The sequence below is a fragment of the Vicia villosa genome, unplaced genomic scaffold (assembly GCF_029867415.1).
Source record: "Vicia villosa cultivar HV-30 ecotype Madison, WI unplaced genomic scaffold, Vvil1.0 ctg.000089F_1_1, whole genome shotgun sequence".
Lineage (NCBI taxonomy): Eukaryota > Viridiplantae > Streptophyta > Magnoliopsida > Fabales > Fabaceae > Vicia > Vicia villosa.
In genome coordinates this window covers 396,329-407,813 of record NW_026705008.1, presented here as the reverse complement: position 1 = coordinate 407,813, position 11,485 = coordinate 396,329, and the positions used below count along the sequence as shown (strand labels likewise).

At 28.9% G+C, this 11,485-nt stretch overlaps 1 protein-coding gene across 2 annotated transcripts; it reads right to left on the bottom strand.

Annotated features, from left to right (window-relative positions):
- Positions 1 to 226: 226 nt before the first annotated feature.
- LOC131623931 (uncharacterized) lies at positions 227 to 4,718 on the bottom strand. 2 transcript variants are annotated; one of them, XM_058894925.1, is made up of 9 exons: positions 4,566 to 4,718; positions 4,239 to 4,358; positions 3,481 to 3,583; positions 3,238 to 3,297; positions 3,043 to 3,099; positions 2,735 to 2,935; positions 2,523 to 2,634; positions 2,224 to 2,441; positions 227 to 663 (listed from the first exon to the last, which is right to left on the bottom strand). In XM_058894925.1, exons 2-9 carry the CDS (start codon positions 4,343 to 4,345, stop codon positions 574 to 576), a joined length of 948 nt encoding a protein of 315 aa, XP_058750908.1. In that variant the 5' UTR covers positions 4,346 to 4,358; positions 4,566 to 4,718; the 3' UTR covers positions 227 to 573. The 2 variants fall into 2 exon arrangements, with proteins under 2 accessions (XP_058750908.1, XP_058750909.1); XM_058894926.1 differs by having other exon boundaries at positions 4,448 to 4,578.
- Positions 4,719 to 11,485: the final 6,767 nt, after the last annotated feature.

Below are 11,485 nucleotides of genomic sequence, written 5' to 3'. Positions count from 1 at the left end.
AGAGTCCTGCTCCTGCAGACTTTATAGTCACAGTTGTAACCACTTGATAGTCATGTTATTAGTTTATCAATTGGTTACTTTTTCAAAGCTTTCGAGGATAACATAAATAAGTTCAAATAAAAAGGCTTATCAGAAATACGAATAACCAACGGTAAATTTCAATCATTCTCTATGATTTTTGATAATTCCCTTTATCAGGAAAAAAAAACAGAAAAATAACAGTAAATTACTTGAATTTAGTAGGATTTATTATTAAACCATGCAGAAAGCATTAACAGCATCCAATCTGTAATAAATAGTATGAGAAAACTGAACACTCAACATATTCTGAAATTGCTTCTTACTTAAAATTTTACAACACCAACAGGATCAAAATTAAAACCTACATAGATGTTTTACTTTTATATACTCTTACACATTATTTTAATATTCAACATGAAAAGTTCCTGCAATAAGTAGAAAATTACAGGATATTCATCCGAGCCTTCATAAAAATGACAAATAATGTAGCAGTAATATTTTAATGCAGTAGACCCGGCACCAGAACAATTATTAGCTTTAACAAATGAATCATCACTCTTGTGGCGCCTCAAATCTTGTTGGGGAGTCAATCCCCATCATACAGCAAAGTCCAGATATCAAAATTATTAACAAAACTATTGCCTGGATTATCACAAAAGCAAAACTCATCAGGATATCATAAATGTTGTAATATTCCCATAATGCTAATAAGATGCCATTAAACAGGAAAATAAATCACAAAAGACAAACTCCTACTCTGTATGACCCACACCAGGCCAAATGTCAAACGTAGATGCAAATGATAATGAAAAGCTGTTATAGCTGTCTCGGGCATATGAGTGTGTAAGTAAGAGCTGATTTCAACCATTCAATGTTTTGCGGATACTTATAGAAAATCAATTTTGAGTTTAATGGTGAATAGAGTCCAATCATAACCATTTACTGAAGAGAAGAACAGTGGATGAACTTGTAAGAAACAGAGGAACCACACACCACTTGCAAGGAACAGGGAAACGAAGGGAAGAGAGACAAAGCGTCGCAGTTGCGGGTGGATGAAGGTGAGAGAGAAGGCAGTAGAGAATAACTGGAGAGAAGTTGTTATTTTGACTCTGAACAGAGCGACTTGCGCACAACACAATGAAGGAAAGGAACAATGTTATGTTTTCTATTTAATTTTGTTTAAAACCTGTATTTTTTTCCAAAACCCGACAAGGTTCATATTAACTTTTTTATAAAAAATGGCTAATAAACCCGGCCCATATTGGGGGAATATCTGTCATGGCCAGTGTTATCAACGGTGGGCCGTGATGGAGAGAGCCAAAATCCTAAAGCCCCACAACAATGCTCGACATATGGTGCCACCATATCGGCATGTAGCGCTGCAGCACCACCATCCTGTACATATTTGGCCATGGTGGAGATCCTAAAAACTGCCGCCGATATCCGCCATGGTCAATAATAAACGACACTGGTCATGAAATCAACTTGAGATCCAATGGCGCTAATCCTATAGGCAATCCAGCACGGATTGAGGTGTTAGTCATAGGATCATGCGATCCCACGATCTTACTCACAAATTTATTAGCAATCTCATTGTACCATTTGAGATTCAGTTGATGCAAACCACATCAATAATTCAATATTCAATCCTTATCATAGTATGTTTATAGATATTTATACAAGCTGGTCTTAAATTTAGTGAGCAGAGGCTATGAATACTTTAGTTTAACAATTTTCTTGTATCCGATTGAAGGACCAGCAGCTCTACAAGGAAAGATGCCACGCAATAGTGGCTAGAAGTTTTTAACACAAACCAAATATAAAGCAATTGAATAGTTTGTACGGAAGCAAATAAAAAAAGAGACTAAAGACCTTCCAAGTGAGGATGCTGAGAATGTTCAAATACTACAGGGAAATTTTTTCATGCTTGTATAATTAAAATTTGAGGAATTAAGTCACAACTCAGAAACCTATACAAGCATGCCAATGAAGTGCACTTGTGATTCCAGAGAATTTAACCACAGAAGAAAATGGAACATGAAAAAATATAAGTGGTATAAATTAAAATTGTAGCTATCATGTTTTATTCTGAAGATTTTTCTCTAGTCAGATTAGCATATTCGTATGAGATGCAAGATAAATCAATAAGAACTCCCAAATCATCAACTCACTGCACTTGTAAAAATGGGTAAAGAAGCTTACCACAAAAAGCCCCTCCAAAAGCGATGACTTAAGCTGGCAAACACCATCACAAACTGTAGAATTGACTGATCCATTCCCTATTGTACTTTCTGCTAGAAACCTTTGCAGTTCCCTGTAAGAAGGATACTGAATTGACTTCGAGAGATCTGACACGTAAAGAACTGCATACTTTGCCCCAGATTTCTCTACAGAGCTGATAAGCTCAGATAAAACTTCACCTAAAAATATACAACATGCATGAGAATTCAGCAGATGATAAGAATATTCTGGCAAAGCCCATAACTCTGAAGTAGAGGTACCTTCAGATTGTGTTCTGTCAACATTTTTCGAAGCTTGAGACTGTTCATTGCAGAACACAACCAAATCTGTTTTCCCATTGCGACTCTTTTCCATCCTCTGGGTCAAATAGCCCTGTAAAGTTATAATGGACAATAAAGAGCATCATGCAACCATTACAAGAACAGGACCTAAAATTCCATAATTGGTCATGTCACGTGAATTTGTATATTACTTGAACTGAGTGCAAAGCTGCAGTTTCTTCATGATTTCCATTGCCCATGGAGCAGGATCCAAGGAAAGCAACGTTGCCAATTCCTAAATCATCTCCGCAGGCTTCAGCAAATCCCGAAACCAATGACTCTTCCAAAGTTACATCCTCTGATGCTGAAACATAGGGAAATGCCATGGAAGTGTTGGATCTGACAAAAGAGTCCTGCCCATGATAATGGACAATGGAGAAGGTCACGGTCAAATTCAATTAACTGTTCTGAATCAGGTTGGCACAAAAAAACATAATAAACTGTATGTCACAATTCTCACCTTAAGCAAGTCTGAAAGTGATGAATCTGTATTCAAACTTAAATCTGAAGATTGTAACTGCAAGGGTAAAATGTAACATAGTTTATTGAAGCAATGCCACTGCACTCATTGATAGCAATCTCTAAAGATCAAGTAAACAACAGATACAGAATAGTAAAGCTGCAACACAAACTATCTATATAGATGCGATATTACCTCTCCACCAACAAATAGAAGTGCCAGATCGAGAGGATCCTCAAATTTCTTCCCTTTGCACTATCCAAAAAAAAATTAAAAGAAAAATTAAAAATACAGCAGCAGCAACAATGATAGAAGAAACCAAAACGGAATAAATGTTGGCCTTAATAGGAAGCAAATTAACAATCCTTCTCCATAAAGGTCGATAAGAGAACTGCATAATACATAATGCGAAACTAGTCTTGTAGATTAGTATAATACCAGAAAATTTGACCAGCCTGCTTCAGATAAAACCGATTTTGCTAGGTCTTTTGGAGAAATGACCTGATAATTAACGGACCCCTCCAATCCATTGTCTGAGACCCTGCAAAGGTCAAGTAAGTTATAAAAAAAATTCTGATTTGTTGAACAGCATAATGTAAACGTGAGATATGGATACTCAAGGATACAACACCATTCTTACATGGTACAGATACATATGATTAAAACATGAAGCATCTAACACATTAACCTTGTTGCTACTGAAGACAAAACAAGAACTAAATGAGGGTTTTGTATATTTTACCAATGTTAAAGTTTTTCATTTAAACATTGTTTATGATAATCTGATTATCTGCGGCTTTCATTCTTTACTATACACCTTAAAAGCCAAAAAATCTGCAAACTTATAATATAGCATAAATTATATAATGAAATTTTGTTGAATAATCCAGAAAATCTATCCCCTGCCTGCCCATGCCTGTGACGAATCAAAATGGGATGGCAATTCAAAAAGAAACCTAAAGCTGTTGATACATGGGTATTAGTATTACTTTCTATCTCATAAACTAAACATAAATCTACAATAGTTAACTAGCAAATTACAAGTAAACATAAACACACAAACACAAACCAAACAGCATAAAGATACAAATTAATTCTATAAGGAAGATACGTTAATCAACCAACGTAATGTAAATAGAGAGTAGCAAATGAAAAATCAAATACTCATAAAGGAAGAAAAAATGAAAAATTATTACAGATTATAATGAGAGGACCAAAGGAATGCGGGAACTGTGGAAGGACTTGCAAAAATTCCATTTGGAATGAAAAGTGCAACGATCAAAGCAAATAGCGGCACCATCATCGTTCGTTCGCTCCTGAAACAACCAAACACGGATTAATCAAATCAAATCAACTTCAGATCGAGTTTGATCTTAGATGAAGTTCGAACCCAAAATCAACATACTGTTGCAGATTTGATAAATCCGATAAGCGAATTGTGCAGAGATTTGAATGAAATGAAACGATACGGAATCGATCGAAATCGAATTGAATGAAAGAATGAAAACCTAATTGTAACTAACCTTTTGCAGAGCTTGATTTGTTATGATTGAATTTGAATGAACGATACAAAGCTATTCCAGATTGCAAACCTCACCCTCGGTTGAGATCTCGCGATGATGCCCAGAATTTTTATTTTTATTTTTATATTACGAGAACGATTTATTTATTTATTTATTTTTATATTAGAGTAATTAAATTAGATAATATTTTCAAGAATTTAATTGAAATACCGGTCGGTTGTCAGTGAATCACAGCCGTTTATTTATTAGAAATATTTAACTTTTATTTTAATTATTTTAAAGTAATATAATTGGGTAGTTGTGATGTATTGATAGGATAAAATGTTTTAAACGTATGGCAATTAAACTCATATTTCAATGGGTTTAATGGATATGCACTTCATCCAATAAAAAACAAGCAATTTTTCATGTCATTAAAATTTTTTTAAGATAAAAGTGTGATGGAATTGGATACATGATTGTGATTGGTTGACAGTGTAATACTATTTTAATACTATTTTACACTGTCAGTGCATCACCTCTTTTTCTCTATTTCAATTCACCTCATAATATTCTTAAATATATGACCAAACTTTATTTTATTTTTATCCCTGATTTTAAACGTATATCTTTGGAAACACTTTTTATTTAAAGTCAAAATTATTCTATAAATATATCTATTAAATAATTTAAACAATGTTAAAAAAATTTCATAAATACATTTACGAAATAATTTAATATTAAATAAATAAATAAATATTTTTAAAATACAAACAGAAAATATTTTTGAAGACGCAGATAGTACTCCAAAAATTGGGATGGAACATTTCCTTAAATTAAGATATGTGCATGTATGGCCCCAGGATTTCGTTTGTTTTACTTCAGTAAGATATTACTCCATAAGAGAATAATTATTATGAACAATTAGCGTAAAATATTTTATACAGTATCGATACATTACAGTCATATACAAATAATATTTAATATATGTTTAAAGAAAAAAATACATATTTATATAAATTTAACGTTATTATTTAATCACGATCTTAAAATTTAGGTTTAAATACACTTTTGATTTTCGTGTTTTGATCAAGTCACGAAAATAATCCTACATTTTTCAATGGTTCTTACCTCCTCTTACACCCTTCAAAAATGCATATTCTCTAGGCATAATTGGGTTAAGATCTTCCAACAGTAGGTCACTAAACCACTTCCAAGAATCTTTATGCATTTCTAGAGAGCGTAAGTGGAAGTAAGGACCAAATTCGTGAATTTGAAAAAGGCATCATCATTTTCGTGACTTGACCAAAACACGAGGACTAAAAATATATTTAAGCCTAAACTTTATTTATGCCGGTAGTCTATTTCACTTAATCATTCATAATAAAAAAGCAAGATGAGAACTTTGGCAAGTTTGTCAAATGTCATCATTCTAGCCACTTTGCTATTTTATAAATTTCTATTTTAAGAAATCTTACTGTAATTATTATTATTTTGTTATAATTTATAATTTGTTTTTTTAATTATTTCAGAATTAAAGTTGGTTCATGTTATCCATGTAAAATTGAATAGACACTTTTCAACTTTCAATAAAAATTCAATTTTTTCTTCTGCTCTATGCATAGAGAACTCAAAAGCCAAGTTGAAAATTGGAGGGACACATGTTGTTGGAAAATACAAAACAACCTCTCCCTTTCAAAGCACAACCAAATAAATTAAACCCTACAAATGAATATTATGTATCAGAACAAACTAACTCAAAATAATTTTGATCTTCTCTCTCCCATACGTTCTTCTTCTTTCTTTAGAAGAAGAAAAAAACTCTTTTCTTTGAACCTTCCATCTCCAAACAAAATTGATCATCATAGTCCAAATAACAACCAGAAGAAACTTTCGATGATGAGGGTGCGAAGATGGTTGCGGGGCAGAGAAAGTCGTGAGAGCTCATCCGGCTGTTGACGGCGTCAGCGAACTCGGAGTTCGTGGCAGCGGTGGAGTGTGGGATCGAGATCGCGAACCCATGGAAGCCATCAGATGTGTTGCCGGTGGTGGTGGTCCGGCAGATCCGAGATTCCAATTCTTCTTTTTCTTTTTAATTTCGCATTTGTTTCTTTTCTCTGTTTTCTGCAACAACAAAAAAAAACTTTGTACAAAATATATTGTGCTATGATTCGATTTCGTATTTCTTCAACGATGTTGTTTGCTAATACTTGATATTTAGATCTATATGTTTTAGGGTTTTATTAAAAAAAGGGTTTTTGTATGATGAATAAGTATTCTGAAAAATAATAGATATTATTTTTCTATTCTCACTTTTTATATTTCTTTTTTGGTTCATAGGAGTTTCAGTAAGGAAAATATTTTTTTATCTCACTCTTCTAATTCTAATTATGCAGCTCTAAAATTTTAATTATTCATTATGTCCTGATGTTGTTATGGAAATATAGATAAACCCACTTTTGTAAAGCGTTGAATATGAATAAACTTTTATATTTTACTTTTCAATTGATCTACAACACGTTACAAATACACTAAAGTTACAGCCGCTTCAAGTACCATGTAAGTTTTTTCACCTTTAATTTCTTACATATTTTTAGGTAAATGATTTTTATCAAGAAGAAAGAAGAACTGTCAGTGAAGCTTTCAATATCAGTTGTTCTCAAAGCTTCCAATGTGAGTTGTTCTCAAAGTGAATGAATCTTTAAACTTCATAGTAATCAGAAGAAGGAAGAACTCTCAGTGAAGCTTTCAATATAAGTTGTTCTCAAAATCTATGCATCTTTAAACTCCATCGCTATTTAATTTGATTAGTGCATCCCTTAGATTGAATAATTCAATAAAATAAGTTTGAGTTTGGACAATTAGTAGATAGAGAAATAGAAGAAAATAATATAAGGAGTTTGTTTTTAGGTAAATAGAATAAAAAATTAGGAGTGTGTTTAGAAAAATAGTTACTTATAATTCAATTCAAATGAAAGCAGTTGAATATATCAAAATTCTTCAATACTCATTGTTTCAATACATCACTAAATCAAAATTCAAGATGTACTCTTTAACCTAAGTAAATGCATGTCCGTAGGTGTCCATCTTTTAATAATATGGATGTGTTTTTATGCTAAGGAAACATAATATGCATATCCAAATTATGATTATTGTAATTCTAATTAGAACAAAAATTTTTTTATTGTTTTAAATTTACTACAAAATATTCAACTTATTTTTTTAAAATTTAAAACAAAATCTTCAACTTCTTTTAATATTGTACTTCCATTTTTATTTATTTTTTATTCTTAGTTTTGGTTACTAATAATATTTATATTTAGTCATAAAAATTCACTACAATTTAAAAAAAAATCAAAAAACTCACCAAATATAGAAATAATTTATCTTCATTGTAACATTTCAAAGATTATAGTCATAGAATCATATCATTAAAAAGATGTAAAATCAAATTAATTAATAATAAATGTTATAATTGTTTGTGGAAAATCAATTTTAAAAATGGAAAATCAAGTTAATCAATAATAAATTGCTATCTTTTAAAATAATTAATAAAGAAAATAATTTTAAAATCTATTTATATACTACAGTTAGCAAAAATCAAAACCATTATTTAAAATACTAAATCACAGTTTTAGTCCATCAATTTTAAGTCATTCACGAAATCAGTCATTATATTTTAGTTTTAAACACTTTTGATCCCTTATCAATTTTTTGATCAAAAATTTGAATATGTGTCATATTTTTAATTATTGGCATGATGTGGAAAATGCCATGTGTCTCATTTGATAATTAATTTAACCTTCAATATATTAATATATTTTGTTTACTTAAAATATATAAGTTTTTCTTTAATGATATATTTATTCTTCAAAAACTTTCATTTAATATAATTATATTTATTTATTAAGTCTATTATTAATATAATAATCTACTATAATATAATAAGAAGAAAATTTAGCCTAAAAAAAAATAATAAGAAGAAAATTAATACTTATTGATTTTCCTGTAATGTCCACTTAAAACTAATTTAAAGAAGTTTTTATGGACTAATCTCTCAATTTGCAAATGTAATCATTATTAGTTGTTATCTAATTAATATTATGTGTAACACAATTAAATTCAAATTTTAATTATGCATTGGAAGATCAATTTACACGCTTTGTCAATGTAAATGATCAATTTGATTCCTTTCCATTTTCCAACATAAAATGCATGCATTCTTGCCGAGAGGAAAACGTAAAGCCACTTTGGTTACCAATTCAAATCATCCACAATATAAATATCAACCATATGGAGTGTATATCCAACAACAAAATTCACAATAGAGCAAAAGGTACAATATTAATACAATATTAACATTAAAATTAATAATATGTTTCCTTAAATAAGTGCATTATTTGTTTTTAATCTATATTGATTTATTTTGATGTTTTTGATTCTACTATTATCTACTATTTAAATTAAGAAAATAAAATTGACTTCATCATTATTACTGTCTTACACGTTTTTTTTACATGACCCGGCAAATAATTATGACTTTTACTCGAAAAATAGTTAACCAAAAAAATAGTTTATTTCTTCTATTACCAATGCAAAAACTTTCTCTTACCCATGCAAATGCATCAACTCTAAATATTTTTTCCTATTTTTGTGGTTCATTATTGTTCTTAAAAGTGGAAAATTATATTGGTTTTTCAACCTCATTCATTTTTTTATTAAATGTTTCCTTATTAATTGATTTTAAATTAATTGAGTTTAAATTTAAATTCAGAATGTGACAAATCACATTTTAAGACATTTTATTAATAAGTTATATGAATTCGAAATTAAATTATCTTATGATTTTTTATATTAAATAATAAATCATAGAAAAATATTTTACTAAATAAATAATAATTATGCTGCTTCAATACTAAAATTAATTATTAATATTATTTATTATTCCCTCTGTTTCGTATTATTTGACGCAATTGAGTTTTCCATACAGATTAAGAAAATGTGATAAAGAGAAGAAAGAGAACTTTGTTTTTATTATATTACCCTTATTCTATTTATCTTTCTTTTAATTTTTATAACTTATTTTAAATAACAAATTGAAACATAATAAAAATTTTATTCTATAAATCCCATTAAGTTGATAATGGACAATTTCCCATAAAAATAATTGTTAAATTAGATTAATTGAAACATAATAAAAATAAATATTAATATTTATTTTTATTATGTTCCAATTAATCTAATTTAGCAATTATTTTTATGTCCATTATTTTAATTTATTTTATTTTATAAAATTTGTTTTAACCTATCATAAAAATACACCAAAAGATATTTATTTTTGTTTCATTATATAAATTTAATACTTAATTTAACACGTGTAAATTCTGTCTTATTATTTTTTATAGTCTTTTTATGTTTCAAAATTTGAATTTGCGTTTAAGATATAATGCATTAATATTTCTAATATATAATCATTATTATGTTTTTCTAAATATTTGCTTATTATAAATTTTATATCAGTTCAATAAATTTATAATGAATAATAAATTTAAATTAGAAGTGTTTTTCAAATATTATAAAATATTTAACCCGTGCCTCGCACGGGTATAAGTACTAGTTTCATTATATAGTGCATTTTGTACAAAAACAATTATTTTAGTGTGTCTTATTTTGTTTTAGTTTTATTATATATATTTTTTATTTTTGTAATATTTTTTATGACTAAATTATGGTTGAAATACAAACAACGATATATTATAAAGGATAGAATAAAAATAATAATGTTATAGAGAATGAAAAGTAAAGTAACAAGGTTCCAAAAAATGTAAGTCAAAATGTTTTAATAAATTGGCTAAAACAAGCAACACCATAAAGATAAAGTTAAAAATACATTCATTAAACATCTTACATTGTGTCTGGATATTGTAAAAAGAATTGAGCAGAATGAAATATAGTGAAAAGAAACAAAGTTTAATGAAATTAAAATGTAATTGTGTTGTTTAGGTATTTTATGATGGAATAAAATAATTTGTTATTCTGCTTAAATCGAGAGTAAAAATATAACAAAAAAGTGATAGAACAAGATGAAATGCATTACATCATATACGTTTCATTCCATCATTTTTTTAATTACCTCAAACAATAGAACGTTAATTTATATCATTCCATTACATCTCATTTCATTCTATCAATCTAAACATACTCTTGAATAATTGAGTTTTAGTTGTGTGAATTGAAAAATGTAATTCGTGGGAGAGATTCACTAGAAAATAGTTTGCTAAGTTTTTTTGATGAAAAATTATAAGACAAAATTATACCCACCTCTTTAAAGTTTTGTTAAATATTAAATATCTTTCATCTAATTTTACATGATCAATAACCTCTCTTATACTTAACCATGTTAGACATCTATTAAGTTTAGAAGAATGGAAAATTTGAAATCTCTCTTTTACTGCAAAAAAAAACCGTTTGTAGCTTTCACTCCACCTCTTGTTGCATTTTTTGTGATTCTTCAGTGCCCCTCTCATCATTTCATTTTACATGTATGTTTCAAGAAACTCATCGTTTTCACTAATTTTCTTTTATGTTTGTAATAGGGTCACAATATTCTTGTTGTCTTATATGTAATTTTTCACTCCACCTCCATCTTTTATCTTTATAGGTATGTCTCAATCTGATAGTTTTCTTTTAAGCCTATATTGTTCTAGTTGTTTATTTTTCATTTTTTGCTAATATTACGCACTTTAGTTCTCTTCACATTTTTTTACGTGTCTTTTGTATGTAAGAGTTAAGAATGGAGAATCATGGGTATGATCAACCTAACGAGGGATGTGTTCATTTACTTGAGCATTTTATTGGAGAAGGAATTACACCATTGTTCAATGTTGGTCTTGATCGTTATTCATATTTTGATTTAGGATGACGATATTTTTGGATTGGAT